The sequence below is a fragment of the Crocodylus siamensis genome, chromosome 6, assembly GCF_052110815.1.
Source record: "Crocodylus siamensis isolate JL-2025a chromosome 6, ASM5211081v1, whole genome shotgun sequence".
Lineage (NCBI taxonomy): Eukaryota > Metazoa > Chordata > Crocodylia > Crocodylidae > Crocodylus > Crocodylus siamensis.
In genome coordinates, this window is record NC_143400.1 from 88,056,552 (window position 1) to 88,081,656 (window position 25,105).

Sequence of the window (25,105 nt, forward strand, 5' to 3'; positions counted from 1 at the left end):
ATCTTTAAGTGCACCAGCACACCATGCTGCGTGGCTGCACTGGGCAGACCCCTTACACAATTATGTCACTTCGTTCTGGTTCCACCAGTGGAGTCATAGTGAACACCAGCAGTAAGGCATCTGAAGTAAAAATAAATGAACAGGACAAAAGAGTGTTAAGAAACAAATACTAGCATTAAAATGTGATGCCAGCAAGTATATAACACTTGCGTAGGACAGGTAATGAGAAAGCTACTTACCTCATTAATACTGACTTCTGCCTCTACATACTGCAGACCTTTCTGAATGATGGAAATCAAAGCAGCTGGTGGCACCAGAGCACCATTTATATTAGACTGGCTGATATGGCTCTCTATACCAAAGGTAAATGCTGAATGAGAAAACCCTAAAGACGAAGGGAAAACAATCAGTATACGGTCACTTATATACTGGCAGCACAATTTCTGAAAGCAAGATCTTCTGGTAAAAGCCAAATAAGCTACTGCAGTGGTATAGCAAATGTATAAACGACGAGATAATTATATACAACTAATATATAAACCATACACAGCCATGCAGTCAATTAGAGACCTCATATGTGTTACCTTTATTATAGTTTTAATGTGTAAACTATACAAACCTTAAACTATACAACATAACAAATGTTAATTATAATTGGCTAGCAGTTGTAACGAACATGCTTAGATAAAAAAAGAATTAATTTTTTACTCTGTTCATTTTTTTAAATACCTTCCTGACAGGGTTTTAGAGTAGGAGCAAAATAGAAGCAAACAAAGATAAAGCATATTCCTTCAGTAAACCTGATTACAAGTTACTAGGTTATAAAATTAGCCAAACCTACTGACACACCAAAATTCACTTGTTACATTTCTGTCCTCATTGCATATGAAACAGAAGAACATCTCAATGAGTGCAGAATTAAATTAATGACAGTGCATTTTAATTGTGCGTGTTCTGGTACTTAAAACCACATTACTGCTATACACTAATTCAAAGGTGAAAAGTTTATCACATTGAAACGCTGGCATGGATATCATTTATTTGATTGCCCTGAAAAGGTAAATTTCTTGTAAAGGAAAGATTTGTTTTAGACAATTAATTTTGCTCTTATGGACAATTATCCCCTTAGAACTCCTTCCTTAGAGACTACTACTGAGTTCTTGCTGCAGACAACAGGAACTACAAAATTTATATAAATAGATTAATTTCTTGAGCACTAATTCTGTGACAACAGCAATCTGGAAATGGAATAAGAATTTATAACAGCTCTCCGTAAATTCATCTGGAACATTAAAGTTTTTTTTCTGGCAGGCAGAGATGGAAAGCTTCTGCCATCCACGACTGCTTCTTGGTGCTTCTCTCTCTCAGCCTCAGGAATCTCTGAGCAGAGGGCAGATGCCACATTGGTCTTCATCAACTCTGACCAAAAATCTCACAGATGAAGCCACAAAATTCCACTCAACCCCCCAAAAGCACTCACTTTAGCCAATGACAAACCGACCTACAACTAGAACGCAACTGGTTACTGACGACTGAGTTGAAAACCGCAATTTGTTAACTACCTACTATAGCTCTATAATGTTTTTGTAACATTTTCCAGAAACAAGAGTCAGCATGACTTCACAGATGCATTAGCAGTTGATCTATTTTCATTACAAAAGTGTGGAGTCTGTCTTCGTGCCATCTCACTAAAAATAAGCGAGGATAAATACAGAAAATGATCGCTTAGATCAGTGGCTCCCAACCTTTTTGTTTTTTTTGCTGAGATGCTAAGTCCAGGCCACGACCCCCCTCCCCTGACTCACTCATGCCCAGCAGCGCCAGCAGAGCCTGGGCCAGGTGGGATCATGGGGGGCAGCGAGAGCAGCGCGGACCATGTGCCGGGTGAACCCTGCAGGCGGGGAGGGGAGCGGACCTCCCATGACCCTGATTTGGGTTGTGACTTTAGGTTGGGGGCCACTGACCTAGATCAAACGAATTCCTGTGACCTAGTCACTGATAAATAAATACATATTTTAATTTTTGAGATTTTCTCTGAAGATCAGCACAGTACTCTGCACAAGAGTCTTCTTCAGTTATCCCTCAATACAAGGTTGATGTCTGTTGCGGGGTACTGTTGGTGGGGTTTAATATGGCTGAGAAGTCCAATCCATGCTCTGCAAGTTTTTCCACAGATATGACAGGTGGTGCCTTGTGGGGCGGGAGAAAGGGGGCTACCGCTTTTGGCCGAGATGTTGTATGCTTTCCTTCCTCCTCCGCCTCTTCTTGCCTTCCTGAGGAAGGCGGTTCTTTTTGAAGTAGGCTGTAGCTTGATTTATGGTACACTGCCATTGAGATCTGTACCAGCCAGCACTTCCCAGGATGTCACCCATGTCTCACACTTGTAGAAGAGTGTGGGGATTACCACTACACCGTAGACAAGGATCTTAGTTTCCATCTGCAGATCTTGATCAGCAAAGACACAGCAAAGCAGCTTTCTGAAGGATATGCTGGCACAGCAAATCCTGTGTTTGATTTTTACATCGAAAACTGACTGACTGGGAGAAGCGGCTGCCAATGTATGGGAAATGCTTGATGTTTTCCAGGGGTTCTCCACCAGTGGTAATTTGTCTGGGAAGAGGAGGGCAGCTTGTGCTGGGGCAGGCTGATGAGGTGCCTTGGTCTTCCCAATATTAAGGGGAAGTCTTACGCAATGATAAGCACTTGAAAAAGGTCAAGAGTGGACTGTAGATCGGTCTCAGCACGTGCAAGGATATAACAGTTTTCAGTGTACTGATGGTTGATAATGCCAATCTTGAAGACTTCCGTTTTGCTATGAAGGTGCCGCAGGTTGAAAAGCTAACCATCCATTCAATACACAACCCCAATTCCAGGAAAAAGGCAGTCCTGGATGAAAATCAAAATCACAGCAAGATAGATGGAGAAAAGGGTTGGGGCGATGATGCAGCTCTGCTTGACACCAGTACAGATGGTAAATGGGTCTGTCTCTGAGCCACTGCAAAGGACTGTGGAGGTCATCCCATCATTGACTAGCCTAAGGACACTGATGAACTTCAGTAGACAACCAAACCTAGCCAGAACCTTCCATATGGTTTCATGGTTGATGGAGTCGAAGGCCTTGGTTAGGTCAATGAATGCCATAAACAGCTTCTGGTGTTGCTCTCTACACTTCTTCCGGATCTGTTGTACAACAAAAATCATGTTGGTGGTACTCCGTGATGGTCTAAAACCACACTGGGATTTTGGGAGGACATCTTCAGCGAGGGGTGGAAGCAATTCAGAAGGATGGAAGAATCTTTCCAGCAAAGGAAAGAGAGCAGCAGAAATGTTCCTTGTTTTGACTTTATCATCAAGTGTGGGGGTGTACGCACTGATGACTGCAGCATGCTGGCTGTTACTGAGCTTGAGGTGGAATGAGGTGTTCGTTTATACCAATGGGGAGTTCTGAAAGTGGACTGACAAACTTATTCTTGATGACAAAGCCAATCCCATAAATGAGCCTCTCTTTAGGCAACGCTCCTTTCCAAAACAAGGTTTTCCAAAACCTCCTCCCTCCTTTCAGCTGGCCTTCATCTGCCCAACAGGTCTCGCTTGGGGCACCAATATCAACGTCATATCTTGCAACTTCTCTAGCTACTATGACAGTTCTTCTTTCAGAGCACTTACTGTTCAGGTATTCAATGAGAGTGCGGACATTCCCTGTGGGAAATTTCAGTACTTGATTTTGTAGGTTGAGGCTGCATGTAGAGTGGTCCCACTAGATGCGGCAACCCAGCCAGGGGGACTTGAGACAGCCTATGTTTAGGGAACCTTGTCTAGCCCCTCCCCCAGTCAGGGTGAGCAGTGGAAACCCTAAAGAGGACTGCTCAGTCACGGCCATAGCTGCTAAATTGTACTTCTGTCTTGGTTAGTGCAAAACAACCATCGTATGACCGACGCCTACGTGCAGATTTGTGACTCGGAACTCCCAGAAATCACTGTTGCTGTCCCCACCGCTACTTATCTGTTGGCGCAGGACTTGGTTTATGGAAGATATTTTTTCCCTGGCAGAGGCCTGTGAGCAACATCTTTTGATGTGGGGAAGCTGGTATGCAAGCAACAACCACACAAACTTGACAGGAGCCCTGAAACCAGTGGCAAGATTTCCAAGACAACCAGAGACCTCCATCCCACTGTGGCCCTCACCCTTCACAGCTGCAAAGAGCCAGTGGGTCCCCAAGTATGCCTGTTCTGCCATCAGAGTCTTCAGGAGTTTGGGCCATGCTTAATCTGGGACCTCATTTCAGACCTGTTTGCTGGGAGAGAGCCTACAAGGACTACAAGGCTCCAGATGACATAGCTCTGAGGATCACTGGAGTACACAAGCCTATCCCCTACGACAGGGGTATGGGTCCAAGGAGAGGAGTAATCCAGTTACAAAAGAGTAAGCCAGTAGAGCTGGATGATCTCTTGCAGAGTTAGTTTCTAGCCTCCAAATCTCCCAGAAGCCATTAAACAATTCTCAGATCTAGATGATGTTTGAATAGAAAGAAGCATACATGTCTAGAGCAACTCGCAGCACTACTGCTATCAGGGTTTTGGTAGTTGCAGCAGCTCCCTATTCCTGAAGCAGACTTCTCCGTTTTCTGATGGGTTAGTGTATTATCTCATTCCCCATCATACCCTGGATGATCATTTAGCTGAGCTGCTTAAAATAACAGGAGCTTCTCTCATGGTCTAAACCAGAAAGAGAATTTACACTGAGCTTCCTGAAGGGGAGACTACTTCTTTGAGTTGCTACGTATATTATTGAGGTTATATCCAATACAGTTGAAAAGCAGACAGTAGTCACTAGTAAAGAAAGTCCTGGGTAAAAAAATTTCAAACATATCCAAGTCATATTTTCAAAACTGGTTAAGGAACCTAAATCTATCCACCTCTGAGTGAGATCCATATGAGATTAATGTCTAATATATTTAAAGAATTATATTAGAATCATATACGCGCACGCGCGCGCATACACACACACACACACACAGAGAGCTGGTGGGGTCTTCATGGAATCTGGCCCCAGTCAACCGCCCAATGATAGTGTAGGGCTGGGGTTTCCATGGAGACCAGCCCCAGCGGTGCTGGCAGGACATGTGGCAGGGTGGGGAGCTGCTCCGGGGCCAGGCAGGGATCTTGCAGTGGTGAGAGTGTGGTCTGGAGCCAGGGCAGAGCTGTGGTCTGCATCCTGCATGCTCTGGGCAGGCACATAGGGGCAGAGGATCATGGCTCTGCCCCAGCTCCTTGCAGTGGTGACAATGTGGTCCAGAGCCAGGACAGAGCCACAAACCACTGCCCACACGCCCCTGTCTAGACCATGCAGGCTGCAGATCATGGCTCCGCTCTGGCTCTAGACCGGGGCGGGCAGTTATTTTGGGCAGAGGGCCACTTACCCAGTTTTGGCAGGCTGTCCAGGGCAGCACGGGTAGCCCTGCCCCTTGACAGGTACCACGCCCCCTGGTCACCATCTTAGGACCAATGTCCCAGGTACAGCACTGGTGGGGCCCAAAGTGGGGCACAGGCTGGCAGGGATCTGTGGAGATGGGCTGGGCTGCACCAGCAGGGAAAGGGGGGAGCTGGCTCAGTCCATAGAGCCCCTGCCAGCTGGGACCTCGCGTTCCTGCCACCCTGCTCTCGGCCCCACGGCACTGGCCCCAGGACACCAGTGAGGGCCCCGTGTTCCTGCTGGCTCCCACACCCACTCACATCCAGTGCCCCCCAGCCCTGCAATACAGGTGGAGGGCCACTGTCTGGAGCAGGCACAGACAGCCCCATGCGGGCTGCAAGCGGCTACAGTGCAGGGTGCTGGCCATGGGCAGAGTGAGGGGCCACTTTTCCATGCACTCAGCACCAGCTTGTAATCCAGCCCCACTGCCAGCCTGGGTGCCAAGCCAGCTCCAGGCTCGCCCATCAGTGGCAGCAGCTGCGGCACCCCCACTTGCCGCACTGGGCAGTGTTGGCTGCTGCTGACTGCCCAGAGGAAACATTGACAAACACTGCCTGGTGTGGCAAGTGGGGGGCCTGCAGCTGCTGTCGCCATGCGCAGCCCCAACGGGTGAGGCTGGAGCTGGCGTGGGGCCCAGGCTGGCAGTGGGGTGAGGTTCGAAGGTGGTGCTGAGTGTTGGGTGGGGGTGGGGGGGAGGTGGGAAGTGGCCCGTCGCCCCGTGCTACAGCCACTCACAGCCCACCTGGGGCTCTGTGCTTGCTCTGGACAGCTCCGCATGGGCTGTGAGCAGCTGCAGCCTGAGGCACCGGCCACGGGGCGGGGGCCTTTCCTCCATGCTGGGATGAAGCCCAGGGAAAAACTGAGTGCAGGGGAAAACGATCCCTCCCCTACCCGGTGCTTCCTGCTGCAGCCGCTCGCAGCCAGCAGGGCTGCCCGGAGCAAGCACAGGCAGCCCCATGCGGGCTGTGAGCGGCTGCAGCATGGGATGCCAGCCACAGGGCAGGTGAGAGGCCGCTTTCTCCCCCGCCTGCGCTCAGTTTTTCCTCAGGCTCCCTCCCTGCCTGCGGTCCTCCCCTTACCCGAGGTTCTGGCACCGCCAGGGCAGACACGTGCTCCCAGGCCAGAAGCACCTGTTGGGGCTTCCAACGGGGGGGGGGCAGCTGCTGTTGTGGGAGCCCACCAGGCTTCCCCTACGTCTTACTCCCCTTGGTTCCTGTCATTTTTGACAGGAGCCAAGGGCAGATAAATATTAATTTTCTAAATTTTTTAGGGGCCCTGCGGGTGGGATAGAATGGCCTCACAGGCTGGATCCAGCCCGCGGGCTGTATTTTGCCCACCCCTGCTCTAGATTGTATTGTTACCACTGTAAGATCCCAGCCTGGCCCTGGAGCAGCTCCCTGCCCTGCCAGCGCTGCTGGGGCCAGTCTCCATGGAAACCTCAGCCCTGCACTACCACAGTGCAGCTGCCGCTGGGGTCTCCATGGAAACCAGCCCCAGCCCCACAGGCAGGCAGGCACTGCTGGAAAATGGAGTCTGGCTGCCAACCAGATCCACAATTTTGCCTACCCCTGGGCTATACCCCGCTGCTGTGGTTGGTTTCTGGAAGCTTTTCAAACAGAAGACAGTAAATATCACCAACTATCTAAAGGGACATTCTATTTTTCTTGCATATATCAGAAAGCTGGGTAGACACAAGAAGACATAAAATGCTTCCATTTGAGTATAACAGGTATTAGGATTTTGCTCTACCACTAGCTTTGGGAGGCAGGGGACTTTTGCTAATCTTACACTAGTAGTTAAAACAGGTAGTTAAAATTAGGTAGTTAAAACAGACTAGAATCTCTACACAGTAAGTCCCTTGCCAGAAGGAGTATTTTTATAGTAACCTACTTAACCACGTTTATAGTAGGTACATTATGATCTCCTTCAGTGATGCCCTTTTCCTCCAAAATGGACTAATGTCTTCTGATTCCCTGGCTACATTTTACCAAGAAACTCATCCCACAAGAGACCTATTCAGAGAACTCCAGAACAGAACTAGATAGCAAGTGGCCCCAGACCAAATGGTACAAAGTATCTTGGCTATCCAAGACATCCAAAAAAATCCTCTCCACACAAATGACATCACTGAGTTGTCTGGCACCTGAACAGTATTAAAATGACTAAAACCAGTTAAGCTGTAGGAGGCAAATTACTAGGATCAAGTGTCCTGATTTGGACACACAAACACAGAAACAATTCATATTCAGCAGATGCATCCACCTACAGATGAAATTATAAATCTAGTCTGCATTTAGCAGAGCCAGTTACAGATTAATTATTTCTTGAAAATCAAAAGAATTTAGATGGACTACTCACCTGATTCTTGCAAGTATCTATATACCAGGAAGTTAACCTCATCACTGCTTATACTCATCTTTAGTCCCACTTAAACCATGAGGTCACAGCGAAGGATATAACCCTAAAAACAAAGAAAAGTAGCATAAGTCAGACAGGCAGGCGCTTCTTGATAGCTAGTGTAGGTTTCCAACAAACCGTTTACATAAATAGATAACCTCTCAGCAATACTGAATAAGCTAATTTTATTTCATAATATTTATTTCACAAAAAAAGTCAGTCTGAAACATCATTCATTTCTAAAACATTTCTAAAACATCATTTATGGCAGACAACTATTAAATAAGAAGCCAGACCCTTAACTGGCTAATCTGATGAACTACATCAAGCAATGTCAGGTTTGACCTCACACTTGCAAGTAATGTAATTTGTAGCATTTTTTAAATCATTTCTTTTTCACTATTAGTATTTCTCCAAGTGGACAAGGAAAACGGAATATGTGCTTTCACAGTTGTATATGTAATCTCACTTTTACTTCCTAACTGATTTCATTTTCAGACTGTCAAGCAACATCACAATGCCGCAGTGTCTGAACAGCAAACACCGCAAGGCATTATTTGTTTATGAAAGACAGATGCTTCCCCTAAAATAAAATAAACTCATGGTCATACCATAGGCTTTGCAAAAACATATTATTTATAAAACAGAATACCAATTTCAGACCAATATTGACCTGATCATGTTCCTTTAAATCTACTTTTAATCAATAATTAAAGGATGGGGGGCATAAGCAGATACACAGATAACTGGATACGCATTTTATTTTTACTTGGTATCTGAAAAGTGACACTGGTTCTACAAGTGGTGTGTATTCATGAACAAAAAGTACATCTATTCTGACAGAAGGCTGGGCTTACTTCACTGCATGCATATACCAGTATGTAATTCAAACAAGTGCTCAAAAGAATCTTAGCTTTCATTATAAAAGGAGGCAAAGTGAGCCTTTTGCCTTTGAGAACCTGAGATAAATTACTGAAAACAATGTAGACTCTCAGTAGTAATCAGACTTTTACACAATTTGGCATTATTGACTGTCTGTATTTAGGAATTGGGACTGTGAGAGCAAAGGTGCGGCAAATCACAACTGTGGTACATTAAAAAGGCTATCAATGATGGATGAAGTTAGGAAGGCCAAAGTGCAATTGGAATTGCAGCTAGCAAGGGACGTAAAGGGTAACGAGAAGAGTTTCTGCAAGTACGTCAGCAACAAAAGGAAGATCAGGAAAACCGTGGGTTCCCTTACTGAATGGGGGAGGCCATCTAATGACTGATGATGTGGAAAAGGCAATGCCTTTTTCACCCCAGTCTTCACAGCCAAGGGTGAGCTCCCAGATTACTGCGCTTGCCAACACAGTTTAGGGAGGAGGTGAGCAGCCAGTGGCCAAAAAACAGGTTAAAGGACTATTTAGATAGGTTGGATGTGTACAAGTCATAGTTACATAGTTTCTAGGGTCGGAAGGGACCTGAGCAGATCAAGTCCGACCCCCTGCCATGGCAGGAAAGAGTACTGGGGTCAAACGACCCCAGCAAGGTGTTCGTCTAGTCTCCTCTTAAAGATCCCCAGGGTAGAAGCCAGAACCACTTCTCTTGGAAGTTGGTTCCAGATCCTAGCTGCCCTGACCGTGAAGTAGCGCCTCCTGATATCTAGCCTAAATCTACCCTCTGCCAGCTTGTGACCCTTATTCCTGGTCACTCCTGGCAGTGCTCGGGGGAACAGGGACTCCCCCAATGCCTGCTGGTCCCCCCTGACTAGTTTATAACAGGCCACTAGATCCCCCCTCAGCCTTCTCTTGTGGATGCTGAACGGGTTCAGGTCCCGTAGTCTCTCCTCGTAGGGCCTCCCCTTCTGCCCCCAATCATGCGAGTGGCCCTCCTCTGGACCCTCTCCATGTTGTCCACATCCCTCTTGAAGTGCAGCGCCCAGAACTGGACGCAGTACTCCAGCTGCGGCCTGACCAGTGCCGCGTAGAGGGGGAGGATCACCTCCTTGAGATGCATCTGTGGATGCACGACAAGGTGCAGTTGGCCTTCCTGACTGCATCCCCAGACTGCCGGCCCATGTTCATCTTGGCATCAATGATGACTCCAAGATCCTTTTCCGCCTCTGTACTGACAAGAAGGGAGTTCCCCAGCCTGTAGGTATGGTGCCGGTTGTTCCTCCCCAGGTGCATCACTTTGCACTTGTCAGTGTTGAATCCCATCCTATTCTCATCTGCCCACCCTTGTAACCTGTCTAGGTCTGACTGCAGCCTATTCCTCCCTTCTAGTGTGCCCACGTCCCCCCATATCTTAGTGTCATCAGCAAATTTGAACAGGGTGCTTTTTACCCCCTGGTCCAAGTCACTGATGAAGATGTTGAACAGAAAGTTCACGGGGCTGGATGCAATGCACTCAAAGATGCTGAGGGAGTTGTTTGATGTGACTGTAGAGCTGCTGACCATTATCTCTGAAATGTCATGACTGGGAGAAATTCCAGACGCTTGGAAAAGGGATAATATAGTGCCCATGTTTAAGAAACAGAAGAAGGAAGATCTGGGGAACTATAGACTGGTCACAGCTTCACCTCCCCCTCCATAAAAAATCATGGAGTGTGTCCTCAAGGACTCCATTTCTAAGCACTTGGAGGTGATCAGGAACAGTCAGCATGGATTCCCCAAGGATGTCATACCTGACCAACACGACTGCCTTCTATGATAAGATGAGTGGCTCTGTGGATGCAGGAAGAGCAGTGGACACGATATACCTTGACTTCAGCAAGGCTTTTGATAGGACCTCCCACGACATTCTTGGAAGCAAGCTAAGGAAGTACAGGGTAGATGAATAGACTGTAAGGTAGATAGGAAACCGGCTGGATTACTGGACTGAAAGGGTTCGAAGTCTAGCTAGGTGCTATCAAGTGGACTGTCCCAGGAGTAGGTCCTGGGACCAATTTTGTTCAGTATCTTCATCAATGACCTGGAAGATCGCAGAGAGTGCACCCTTATCAAGTTCACAGATGACAGCAAGCTGGGGAGAGTAGTAGATATGCTGGAGGGTAGGGCTAAGATTCAGAGAGACCTCAACAAATTGGAGGATTGGACGAAAAGAAATCTCATGAGGTTCAATAAGGACAAGTGCAGAGTCCTGTGGTTAGGATAGAACAAATCTTTGTACCAGTACAGGCTGGGCATCGACTGGCCTAAGCAGCAGCTTTGCAGAAAATGACCTGGGAGTTAAAGTGGACAGTATGCTGAATATGAGCCAACAGTGTGGCTTGGTACGAAGAAAACTAACAGCATACTGGGCTGCATTAGTAGGAGCACTGCCAGCAGCTTGAGGGAAGTGATTAGTCCCTTCTATTCAGCACTGGTGAGGCCACATCTGGAGCACTTTTCTCAGAGGTGGCAGACAACAGAACAAGGAGCAATGGTCTGAAGTTGCAGCAAGGGAAGTTTAGGTTAGATATCGGGAAGAAATCTCTCACTAGGAGGGTAGTAAAGCATTAGAACAGGTTATCCAGAAAGGTTGGGGAATCTCCATTCTTAGAGGTATTTAAGACTTGGCTAGACAAAGCCTTCACTGGGATGATATATATGGGGATGGTCCCGCTCTGTGCGGAAGACTGGACTAACATGACCTCCTGAGGTCCCTTCCAACCCTAATTTTCTATGATTCTACGATTAATTCACAGACTGAGTGTAGCAGGGCACCAGGGTGCCTGCTACTAGCAGTAGGAATAGGGCTGCTGAAGCTCCCTGAAGCAGCACAGATGTGGGTTGCTGGGGCAACCTGGCTGGTCACATGACCAAAAGGGGCAGGGCCAGGCCCTTATAAACAGCTAGGCCAAAGCCTAGCTAGCAGTTCCCTTCTGGCAGCCGCAGGAGCGCTGAGCAGCTCGGGTCGATGGTTGCAGTCTGACCGGCTGCAATGCTGCAGGGGTAAAGAGAACCCTGATGGAGGTAGGAGAGAGCGCCAGCATAGAGCGGGAGTTGGTATTATAAGCTCAGGGGCTTATGATGGGTTATAGCTGGCTGGCATATAGTTTGTTGAGTTGAGTTACAAGCCTGGAGGCTTATTGTCTCTATGTTACAGCCGTTTGGCTTTGGGTTTGGTTACCAATATACCGGAGGACCGGGTGAGGCTGTAGGGGCGTGAGGAGGCCTCATGGGAGCTCCCCAACAATATGGGGGTTCCTGGTGCCCAGCAGGGCATAGCTAGCGGTGCCGGGCGGGCACAGCTGTTTGCGCCAGTGGCACGCGTGTTGTGGGGTGTTGACCCCTGCCCTGTGGGGCGAGACGAGAGAGAAGCCCTAGTAGGGCAAGGGACCAAGACAGTGGTCCTGGAGGCCAGGCACGGCTGTGGTCACCTCAGCCCCAACCAGGTGTAGGACTAGGAGAGAGTCCCAGAGAGCTCCATAGTGCTGGGGACTCTAGTGCCACAGTGGGCACGGCAAGTGAGCGCCGTAGAGGCGCTCGGTGTATAGGGGTTGAGCCCCAAGGCGTGAGAGGCACGGCATAGACCCCAGAAGGGGCAACGAGCGTGAAAAGCGCAGCATAGGCCCCAGAGGGGGCAAGCCCAGTAGGGCGTATGACCCAGAGGAAGGGTCAGGGGCCAGGCACGGCTACGGGCCACCTGAGCCCCGGGCACGAGAGGCGCGGCACAGGCCCCAGAGGGGGCAACGAGCGCGAGAGGTGCGGCACAGGCCCCAGGAGCGGGTGCATGTAACCGTCAGACACCCAGTGGGGTGTGGACCAGAGAGGACCCCAAAGGGTCAAGGGGGCCAGGTAAGGCTCAGGCCGCCTGAGCCTGATTGGAAGAGTATTGCCAGCGGGCCCGAGAGGGCCAGCAAGCCCTGGGGCGTCAGAGAAGGGGCGCCGGGTGTGAGACAAGCCCAGGGGCGCCAGAGGGGGGCGCCGAAGGGCAAGGACCTAAGAACGTCCAGGAACAGTTCCGAGGCTAGGGGCGTGCTGAAGGGGAGGCAGGAGGCACGCATAGCCCTTAAGGCTGGGGTTCACCGAGTCACCCTATAAGGGACGGGGAATAGTGCCAGCATACTACCGTGGACAAGGGAATCGTAGGCAGCCTCCCTTACAGAACCATACCAGCAAAGATGTGGCGGGCGTGACAAGAGGGTGCTAGGTCGCCCATGTGACACGGTAAGGGGGTACAAGGGGGATCACGGCCGCCCCAGCGGCCCCACCCCATGACACTGAGAATAACAAGTTTCTTTAATATAAAAAAAGCAAGTTCCTATCCCCTGAGCCTGGAGCTGAAGCCGGAGTTGAGCCACTGCCCGTCTCAGATCAGTACTCTACTCCAGGATTAGTAAATACAATAGGTAGAAAGTCAGGTTCATAGCATCTGACAAGACAGGCTGTCACCCACAAATGTCATTTCTGTCTGAACCACTAGGTCCTACCGTAACATCCCACCCTGCCTTCTGCCTCACAGAACAGGAATAAAACCTGAGGCTGCTGCTCCTACACATAGGATGGTTGTGTGGTCATTCAGTGCTACTGCCGCAGGAGGCAGAGCTCCAAGAGGAGGAGTTAGCACAAAATCTAAACCAAAACCCCCATGATCAGGGTCACAAGGTTGCTACAGTATAAAAGACTTAACATTCTTTCTAGGCCTTTTTCTTTTAAATGAGGAAGTTCAGCTGCAGTTCCTGAACTCCTTTCTCTCTCTTTTGAAGGCAGGTTAACTAGTAACATTGAAGACTAACAAAGCTCTTTCTTTTGAAGGAATAACAATGCTAAAAATTTAAGTGCTTAAGGATTGCTAGCTAACAGCACCCAAGATCCAGGTTTTAAAGAGATGTTAATACCTTTCCCGCCCCCGCCCCAAAATAATTCTTAGCCTCTTTACTGTCACTAAAGTCATTAACATACTAGGAATGAAAAGGTAAAAAATATAAAATAAAATAAAAGGTGGGGAGTTCAGTTGTTTCTGGGTAAACATTGAAGACACATATCTAGAATGGCCTGGCTGAAAGCTTAGTTGTCTTGCCTTACAAGACAAGCAAGTAAATTTTGTAATTGCTATAATAGTTTACAAATTTATAACAGGTGTAAATAAACTGATACAGCTTGCTTATTATAAAAATATAGAAAATAGTTTTCAACCATGCTGCACACAAAAAATGTGGCCTACTGTATTTAATGACTTACTAGGCATTAATTTCTACATTAAAACAATGTTTTCTTATCAAAGCTGGTATATATAATGCTCTGATTCAAACTAGCTAAAGAGGAAGAGTTACATGGATAAGGAAACAACATTCACCTACCAGAATAAAGGGTAGTTTCCAAAAGGTACCCTGTAACACACACACACACACACTCATAACGGTAATATTTCCTTATTATATGCCTATCACTGTTACTGATTTTTAAGATCGCGTTGCTTCAAAAAATAGAATAGACAGTATGAGGCAATCGCATACGACTACAAATCTTTGATATTTAACAGATGAATAGCCTTATTAATATGTGAAGGTCTACCTTCAAAGCAGGATTGCAAAATTGTCATACAAACGTGTCTGCCATCTGTCCTTTACCCTGATAATCGAAAGATAAGGTAAAACTAATATTTAATTTGCCTGTCAAAAGTGTTAGTCACCTTGGCCAAGTAAGCAAGTCAGAATTTTTCAAGGCTGGCTCAAACTGTTTTCCAGCCAGATGTCTGGTGAAATAAGGAAAAATTACTGGCATTTGTCCCACAAAAGAATTGCTGTCAAATATAACTGTCAAAAGGTGGCAGTGTAACACAGACTTCTGAAACATGGACTTCTTTATTTTTCAAGTAATGTTATGTTAAATAAACACACAATTTGCCTGATGAGGACATTAAAAGATTAAAGATCTATAACGGGAAAAAGGCTGTAGAAATCTTTGGTGTCTTTCAGGATCCTTGTATATTATCCATTTTCTCCAGCATAAATTCAAAGCTGATACAGACAGCTTTATCACTCGTTACCCCCAGATCAGCACATACAATCATTCTACCACTGAATTTGGCCACTTCAAGGTAGCTGAAAAGCCCTATAGGCAACAAAGGGCAAAGAGGAATTTTGGAACCCCAGACAAAGATTTAGAGGGTAAATTCAATGCAGTTGAAGATGAGGAGGTAAACACAGAAGGCAGTCAAGGGGCCATAAATCTTTCCTTTGAGAAACTCCTATCCCATGAGAGTGTACAGTGGGAACTAGGTCTCAGTTCCCACTGGGCATTTTTACACATGGAAGCGCTGCAGCGCTAGGCGCTTTGACAAGCACCCAGCACTGCATCGCCTGCAGTTGTATAAGTGGTAAAATGTGCGTCAGCGCTGAGAAAATGGCAGCTGCGCACTTTTGAACTAAAATGCATCAAAGGGGTTTTAGTTCAAAAGCGCACCGCCATTTTCTGCATGCTGATATGCATTTTGCTGCTTAAGAAACCACACACTCTGCAGCATAGTCCGCATCAGCTTGCATATGGAGCAGACTCGATTGATCGAGTGGCATATCCCTGGTGCGCTGCAGGACAAAGAGGTAGGTGAATAAATGCCCACTGTGCCCAGTCGAAGCTGGTTCAGCACTAGCTCCTTGCTATAACCCAAGCCAGTCTGCGCTTCACACGAAGGCACGGGTTAGCACAAGTCCCCACAGGAGGGCATGGGACAATGGGGATCCCCTGGCTCCAGTGCTACCCTGAGCCGAGACCTATGCTGACCTGTGCCTTCATGTGAAGCACAGGTCAGCAAAGGACTCCACATGAGGCTGCGAGGAACCCAGGGAATCCCTGGGCAAGGGGAACACATCACCCCTTATCTTGCTTTGGGCCCCTGATGTAGGACAAGGGGCAACATGCATGTCACTCAGTAAAGCAGATCAGCTGTGGAAGGACATGTCCACTTCGGTTTGGTGATGTCCATTTCTACCCTAAAGCAGCAGCAAAGCAAGCTTGGCCAGCTACTCTGCTGCAGATGAACCATCAGGAGAGTAGCCAACACCAATCCAAGTCAACTCTCTCCATGCCTCCTGACATGGGAGTTGTAGCTGGGTATGGCCTTCAACTCCAGCAACCTTAACTGTTCAAGTAATCATTTGAAAACTGTTACCACTGGGCACAAATCTGAGCAGCTTCAAGGCTACTAAGGTTGCGCTACAAGCTGAAATCCTGTGTGTCCAGTTAAGAATTGATTCTGGAATAGCTAGCCCCACCAATGTAAGTGCTCAACACAGAAATCAACTCCCACCCACTACTTGCTATTCAACTTAGTTTTTTTCTTTGGGAGAAAACTCTATATACATGAACACCAATTAGGTAAGCTAAAAGTCAAGGGAAGTCTGTTCTCCCTAACAGCAGAACAGCCGTAAGCTTTTGTGAATCTGTGAAAAAAAGGCCCCAGGACTACTTACTACTTAGAGTAGTAAGAAGAGCTCATAAATGGTGGCTGGCTGCTTTAGCAAGTGAAGACTGAAGAACAAGCAAGATGTGGAAAGAGTAAAAGAAGAGGAAAAAATATAAAAGAGGCAAGCAAACAAGATGGCTAATTTTTAGTGAATTCAATGTATTAATGTTCCTTTATTTTATTTCCCATGCATTTCCTGCATGGATTTCTATACAATCATGGAAAATGAGTAAGATGAGTATATATTTTCAGCACTTATGCTACATTAACTTTGCTATTTATGTTGGAACTGTCCTTAAATAATGGGAAAGACAGACAGATAAGTACCAAAAAACGACTGGAATTCACATGAAATCCCTTGGTAGCTGAATGCACTTAGCTGCCTACTGATGCTCAGTTTAATTTAGAAGTGTTCACTAAAATGTTCTTTAAATATTTGCAATTTAATATTAACTATATACAAGTCTTTTTTCTAATCTTCTGGCTGGCCCTCCCAAAAATCACAAGTCCAAGACTGACAACATTAAATCAGAGCAGTACAGTAAATTCAGAGGAAAGACAGGAAATATCCCCTGAAAGTAACACCTTTGAATGGTAATGATGTGTAATATTTTCAAATCTGACTTTGGTGCACAGATTTCTAAGTCTTACTGACAATCAACAGGAGTTAGGCTCCTAAATCCTTTTTGTAAATGTGACTTAGGCATAAAGAAACATCTAGTGCTGGATTTTTAAAGGTATTTAGGGAATTATGCATCTAAATATCCTCAAAAATCTCTTCTTCTGGCACTTTAAAAAACGTTTAACCTATTTTTGTAAAGTGAACATATATTTACAAATAGATTTGTTTATGCCACAGTATTCCTCTACTTTGCAATATGAATAAATCAGGCCTGTAAGAAAAGGACTGTTACCATTTTCTCTCCTGCAGCAATCTATATTTTTTTCAAAGGATCTGATAAAATCTACATCAGTCATTTGGTACGATGGAAATAAAGTCAGGATAACAGAAGTGTCACAGGATCAATACCCACTGCTTAAAAAGAAGTCTGCTTCAGAAGGGCCGTACTTAGTCTGCTTTACTTTCTAAATTTCTAGGAAATGTAGGAGTGCCGACAGCTGAACTGTAGAGTGACTGATCTGCCAATGAAGAAGGAAAAAAAGGCCTGACGCATTAAAAAGTATTGGTGGGTGGGGAACACACTTGATAAGGGCTCTTATTGAAGGACAGCATTCCAAACCTTTTCTTTCTTTCTTTTCACAAAACAATAACTGTGTTCTCAAAATGAACAAAGTAAACCCTTTCCTAGTCTAGCTGATTGTCAACGGAGTTTACAGACAGGCCACTATTTATTTCTTCAAATGATACCATTTACATACCAATAGTAGTGGACTGGTGGGGGCGGGGGGGGGGGGGGGGGGGCTGCTGTAAATGTGTATTTACCAACACCACTTAATAGTTATTATTAATGACCAATATTAATATTAAATATGTTAATAATTAATATGGGCAGCAGGAGTTGCTGTCGCGCTCATGACTGCTATATGTTTGTCACAAACCAAAACCTCCTGCGTTTCCCCAATCCCTTGGAATTTGAAACGTTTCTCATACACTGAGTCCAGCAGCAAATCAGTCATGAAACTGGAACCTACAAACGGTCGTTGGAGGTTGTGCGACGAAGGAACCTGGGCATCACGAGAAGGCCGGTCACCCTTACCAACACCATGATGCAGGGTGCCGTGGAGGGAAAAAGAAAAGAGCTAGACCCAGAAGAGCTGAGGAAACCAATATTAAAAACTGGCCGGGGCATCAACTGGCAGAGTGCACGAAGCTAGTCAAACACAGGACAGCAGAGGAGGGTTGTTACAGCATCTAAGGTGCCCCAACAGTTGTAGCTGCCCTGGGACTGACCTGACCTGACCTGACCAACCCCTTTCAGCAGTAATGCTGCTTAGGAGTCTCCTCTCTTCCCCTTCATCCAGACCATTTGAAAAAAAGTTTTGTCAGCTGCTGATATCCTCCAGGGTCTGCATCTCCTTCATGGAAGACACAAATAACTGGGCTGTGACTGACAACACTCATGCTGAAGTCAAGTCAACAAAGTCTGACAGCACCTTGGCACTAGTTGGCACTCAAGAATGTCCTTGTTTTCCTTTGCTTGTTTAATATCTTAATGTTTTGTATTCTGTGCCTGCTCGAACCTTTTGTATAATGTTACTTAGAAAAAACCTAAACCATGTCAGAGTAGTGCTTGAGATGCAACATGAAAGAAAACTACTCACGCTTTCATCTTGTCAAGACCTTTTTGGAGGCTAGATGACTCACAGATAATTAACGAAGTGGATCATAAGTACTCCCCCATATGAAAATAATTCAACCCCGCTCACTTCGTGTATGGGTAACTGCTAGGTCAAAAATATTACTGTCCACAATAAGAAGCTTAATTTTATTTTATTTTTTAAAGCAAAGAACAATCAGGTTGTGGGTTCAAAAGAAAACCCACCTACCCCAAGTCAACAAAAGCATGTAAGTATACACATAATACCTTCTTGTGATTCAGATTCAATAACACCAAAACAAACACAATCTTGCGTTTCCTTCATGAGCCCAGTACAGGCAACCCCCACTTAGTGCTGTTTTGCTTAGCGCTGTTTCATGACAACGCTCATTTTACATTCGTACCCGATTCCACTTAGCACTTGGCAAGTTTCGTTTTAACGCTCATGGTCGCCATCTTGGTTTGTCAAAACTTTTGGTTTCGCTTAACGCTTGGTTTTTCGGGAACCAATTAAGAGTGCTAAGCAGGAGTTGCCTGGAGGATTTCTTATGTCCCAGCTTCCTGTTCTGGAAGGGGCACTTCTGTGTTATTCTGGATCTTAGAAAAAGGCACGGAGACTTTTTGTTCTCATTAAGCCTTTGTTGTAACAGCTAACCCCTGACCCAAAATGGCTGACTGACCACTTCCTGTCAATGACATCACTCTTTAGTAACGAAGTTGACCAGTACTACTGTATCCCCCCCTCTCAGGAGATAACTTGATACACAGTTACAAAAGGAACCTAAACAAAGCAGAAACATTGGTAAATCTAGTCATTTAGATCAGACTAAGTCACAGGTCTAATCTCTTCAACGGAACTGAGGCATGTCCAGACATAACAGACAGGTGGAATTTGATGAAAACGTTTGAGTCCGATGGAGGAGACCACTAGGCGTCTCTACCCACTACAAACAAGGGGTATCTGCCCTAGCCTGGATGGTGCCTCGGACTGTGGATCTGGTGTCCAAACGTCCTGCTGGGGTGAAAGAGCAGGTACGTCTTGAAGCATGCCTGGCATCATAATTCCATCTCCAAGAGTACTTTATCTGTTTTTCTCACAAAATTCCTGTGGATCAACAAGTTTTGGAACCAAGTCATTGATCATACTTGGGAGGGTTGTACATGGCTCCAGAAAACTCGTGGGCCATTATCAGTTCTTAAAACCGAAGGTATGCCATGGCATGCAAATATGCTCTTCAATGCCATTATAACTCTGTTGTGGTGCTCTATAATTATACCATCCCCAAGTAATAGGAAACAAGGCAAACAGAACCCTTTCAAGAAAATAAATCAGCTCCCAACATTTGCCACGGGTGATCTGGTAAGTCTGTCCTAAGGCATGGCTCCATGTGGACTCGTCGGTGTTGAGCGCAAACCTTACAACTGACCACCCAAGGTCTGTACGTCATCACAGATGGAGGGCCACCAAACTGTCTGGAAAGCATCATTAACCTTCTCTAAGATTTCTCGGTGTAGTGTTGAAGGTAGCAGTACTCTGTTGTGGAACACGACTATGTCTCTGACAACATGAAGATTGAGTCGCTTTTGTTGGTACTTTGCCAGTTCACAGTCCTTGAGTAGTATCTGAGGCCACTCTTCCAAGCAGTATTTCTTTAGCAAAAAGAATCAGCTTCTTGAGCTTCCTGAAGTCTCATTTGTAGCGAAGCAAATATGGATATCCATGTAAACAACAACATCTCGCTCCTGGAGGAGTTCTTCCAGAGACAGTGGAGTGTCATGTTGCCCTACAAAGAGTATCAGCTTTTTGTAACTCTCTTCCTAGAATGTGTACTATATCATGGGTGAATTTCAGCATTCCGAGGTGAAATCTCTGGATTTTTGGTGGATGTTCATCGAGAACTTTGTCTCCCTAAAAGAGACCCAAGTGACTTGTGATCAGTTTGTAAAGAAAAAGTCAGGCCCACAAGGAAAGTTCTGAGAGGCTCACCTGTCCATGCAACTTCTAGTGCTTCTTTTTCTATTCGTGCATATCGAGTTTCAGGTGAAGCAAGCGCTCTTGAGACAAAAGCAATAGGGGCCCAGTGGCCCGCTTCCTGAGGTTGCTGTAACACTCCTCTAAACCCATGTAATGAAGCTCTGCTGCAATACAAGTTTCTCGTGTAGGATCATACTGGACCAGTATCAGGGAAGAACTGAGTATAGATTTGACTTTGCTGAAGGCTACCTGCTGTAGCAGTCTCCAGAGCCATATGTTTTTGTCACTTAAGAGGGCTCTTAAAGGCTTTGTTATTGCAGCCAAATTTGGCACAAAATGGCCCAAGTATGTGGCAATGCCGAAAAGTCTGTGCAATTTTGTGTTCTAGAAACCCCCTGATGGCTGCAACTTTTGATGGGTCTGGTTGGCTTCTGTATGGTATAATCCAATGTCCAACAAATACGAGCTGTGAAGTAGCAAAGGTGCACTTTTTATTGAGCGTAGCTCCAGCTTCTCAGAGTTTTCTGAGCATTGCATCCACTCTCGCATCATGTTGTGCCATGGTGGTCCCAACAATCAAAATATCATCGGCATGGCGAAGAACACCTTCTAGGCCATCCAATAACCAGTGACATTTCAAACTGAAAGAATTCAGGAGCCGATGAGATTCCAAAAAGGTAGCAGTTTAAACCAGTAGCATCCAAATAGAGTAATAAAAGTTGCTAGCTTGGACGATTCAGTGGCTAGGGGAAGCTGCAAAACTCTGCCCAAGCATTCAATTTTGTGAAAACTTTAGCTCCTGTAAGTTAAGCCAAGGTGTGTTCTGTGGAATGAAGAATGTTTTTACTTGCATACGCACTTGTTCAGCTGTGCAAGGTCAACACATATCCTAAGCTTACCATTGTGTTTAGCCACAAACACCATCCCAGAACACCAAGAAGTAGGTTCTTCAGTGCTTGTAATTACTCCCATTTCCTCCATGTGTTAGCTCTTCTTTAATTTTGTCCATCAGTGGCACAGGTACCTGTCCTGGAGTAGTTAATGGATATGGAATGGCATCAGCTTTCATCTGATATCAGGCGTATCTGATATTCACCTGACATTTTTCCCAGACCAGAAAAGACCGATGAGTATTTGGTTCTGTAGTACTGCTCCAAGGATTTCTGGTCCACTATTTCATCTAGTTGATAGACAAGTTGCAGTGCCTGTAAGCCAAGTAAAGGCACAGCAAGATTACTAATCACGTAGACTTCCTGGTTTCTACATTTCCGTTTCAGTGTCATCTTTGCATTAAAGATACAAAGACGCATCTCTTCCGCAGCAGGACACTGAGCATGAATACATTCTGGAGTTTGTCTACACCTGCGGCACTGGCCTCCTTTCCCAGTTGTTTGCTGCTGTGGGTGCTGGTGGGACCGTTTCCTGTGTCCTTTGTGTCCGTCAGTTCTGTTTCTATTTGTTTGTAGTTCCTTTACAGTCTGCATGGCACCAACTAATGCGTGAGAGGACTGAGAATCACTCCTGATTTCTCTTTGTTGCTGTTTAACTACCTCTGATTAGTGAGCCTGTGTGGCTATGTGATAGCCTTCTGGAGTGTGAAATAAGGGTCCAACTGCAATCTTTGAGAGAGCTCTGTATCATGAAGCCCCAAAACTAAGGGCTAGCTCCTCCTTAAGCTCCCCATATTGGCAAGATTTGGCCATTACATACAAAGATGTGATAAATCTGTTTACGGATTTTGAAGGCTCCTGCTTATGGAGACTGAATCTAGTTTGTTCCAAAATCACATTTCTTTTGCCCAGAAAATGATCAGTTAATGCTTCTATCACTGCAGCATATTGCTTTTTCTCTGCATTTGTAAGAGGCAACGACAGCAGAATTTCATCCACCTGATCTCCCATAGCACTCACTTGGTAAACTTCCAACAGTTTGTCCAGGCCCGACACTTCCCTGAAGCAATTAAAACGTCTGATCCAACAGGGCCACAGTCCAGGGGATTGGAAATCAAACTGTTTTGGTGATACAACTTTGAGTGTTTGTGTGGTCTCTGTAGCCAGCCTCAGTGCTGTACTGGGCTTTGCTGCAGGTAGAGGCACCTGGCTCTGGTCTACACTGGATTCAGCTGCTGCTAGAGTCAGATTTGTCAGTTGGGAATCACCCGTTTGATTTCCTGTTGGTGGCAGGATTCACCACTTCTGACACCATATGTTGTTCTGGATCTTAGGAAGAGGCAGGGAGATTCCTTCTTCTCATTAAGCCTTTATTGTAACAACTAACCCTTGACCCAAACTGATGTCATCGACAGGAAGTGGTCAGTCAACCAGTCTGTAGTAAGGGAGTTAACCCTTACTACTACAACTTCCACCTACCTGATACTCTAGGTGAAGTAATGAGCTGCACCTATAACAATGAGAGAGTGAAACTCCAGCAGCTCTTGCTGCTGACACCTGCTAGGATGAGTTACCAAGAGCCTTGGGCAGTGAAATACAAAGTAATTTCCCAAAGCCATCTTTAAGGTTTATCTACACCAGTGGTTTTCAACATTTTTTCACTTGCAGACCTTTAAAAAATTTCAAATGGAGGTGCGAACGCCTTTGGAAATTTCGAATGGAGGTGTGGACCTCTTTGAATGGTAAGTGTGGGTATTCACATACTTTTGATTGGTCATAACCATCAGTCTCTAGACTGCCAAAGATCCACAGACCACAAGTTGAAAACCACTGATCTACACAATGTAAAAGGAGAAGTCTCAGCGAATGCTCCAAGTATCCTTGCAAAGCACATTCATACATAAACAGCTTATCAGTACCTTGGCTACAACAGGAATATCCCCAAAATGTAGGGAACCCGTCTTCAAAGGGGTGATCTCTAATTTTCTTCCTTCACCAGAAACCCTAACAGCAACTATTAGGAGTGTACACACAATTACTTATAAAGGATCCCTAAAACATCTACAAAGAGACTGCCAAAGCACTAGGAATGCTGTTAAGTAAGCCTTGGGAACAACCATATTTCACCTTTAAAATAGATTCAAACTAGGTTTAGCTTAGAGCAGAGACTGTAAAATCAAGTTGAGAATGCTTCTTATTGTGACTGATATGGTTCCCCCCAATTCTTAGTGGAATAAACATTAACGTTTTCACATTTCCATTTTCAGAACCAGGTTCCAACTTCAGAGCAAATTTTATGGGAAAGCGCTAAAACACTTCAGGGGGTCATAACCTAAGTGTTCACATATCCTTTGGTGTAACACTACCAACTCTGCTACTGTTAAAAAGTGCCCTTACTCAGGACTTGAAACTTAAAACAGGAAGGTAAAGTTTTACAAAAAACTTATGCCCTTTCTTTATAAAAGTGTGCTTGTAAGGTGTCCGCACTTGGCAGTTTCTAACGGTAGACTTGCCCAACCCAGGGTAAGAATATTATTGTGGACCTGTAGTAAGCCAACAGTGAGATTGCTGAAAAGCCTTTTACATCCCCCCCCCAAAAATCAACTAAACAGTTACAGCTGTGGAATACACTTGCCTTTAAAATATACAATATTAAAACAAACTTAAAAGGTACAAGAAGAATCCATCCCTCAAAAGATTGACTGATCTCAGTTGACAGTTCAAAAACTAACCTTATACTTTAGCTTCAGCAACTATACCCACCATCCACATAGCAGTTACAGATCCTACCATCATTTTCTTCATTAATTAAAACGCTTTGATCACATATTGTCTATTATAAACCACAATCAAATTTCTGCTGGCTAAAGGAGTGTGTTTTCCAGATCATATTGAAAGACGGTGAAGTATGTCATTGGTCTCCACTCCACATGGATGAATTTGAAGGAGAATTACTAACATTAACCCAGACAACAGAGGGTCTCAAAACACAAATTAAAAAGGTACAGCAGCTGGATCAGGGTCATTATCAGAGAACTTTATTGCTGTAATTAAGCTCTATCCATGGGTACCTGAAGCATGCAAGAGAGAATATTGTGAACTAGTAATGATCGACAAATTTTAAACGTTCTAACCTACTGCTCCGAGGAATAGTATATGGACGACTCGGTGATTTCACTGGGACGCCACGCAGACACAGAGCCCAGCCACGAAGCCTTAATCTACATTTCTGTACAATATTCCTCCAAGTTGTTCCAGCTGCCAGTTTACTCAACAAGATGACTTTCCAGAAGCTTTCCCCAAGTTACAATGGAGAATGTCTAACAGTATCAACATACCAAGAAAACAGATTGACTGAAAACTGTTAAAAATAGTGCCTCTAGAGGCTCTCAAGGAATGACTAATTTGTATAATAACTATAAGATTTATACATATTCAATGCACATTAAAAGTGTAATATATGCAGAAAACATTATATGTCTTTCTGTGGATGTATCTATTGGCCATTAACTTAAATTAAATCGGATATTTTTCATTTTCTCATAAATCCTTAAAATGTTGTCTTTTCCTTGATTACATTATTGAGTGCCCCCAAGTGTCCCATTTGTTTTTCACATCCTCACTTGAGAGATTCCTTGGTACAAATTGGCACTAGGATTTTTCTAGCTTTTGACAAGTCTGTGATTGGACAATCTCTTTTAAGATTTGTTTTACCTTG

General features: G+C 45.3%; 1 protein-coding gene across 1 annotated transcript in view; it reads right to left on the minus strand.

The window, feature by feature from the left end:
• Positions 1–25,105, minus strand: part of TBL1XR1 (TBL1X/Y related 1) — a 179,271-nt gene that overhangs the window by 22,442 nt on the left and 131,724 nt on the right. Inside the window, exons 4-5 of the mRNA XM_090050604.1 lie at positions 7,832–7,934; positions 240–385 (exon numbers count right to left, since the gene is read on the minus strand). Coding sequence (XP_089906730.1) covers positions 240–385; positions 7,832–7,889 — 204 coding nt within the window. The 5' untranslated portion in view covers positions 7,890–7,934. The remainder of the gene's footprint in view (positions 1–239; positions 386–7,831; positions 7,935–25,105) is intronic.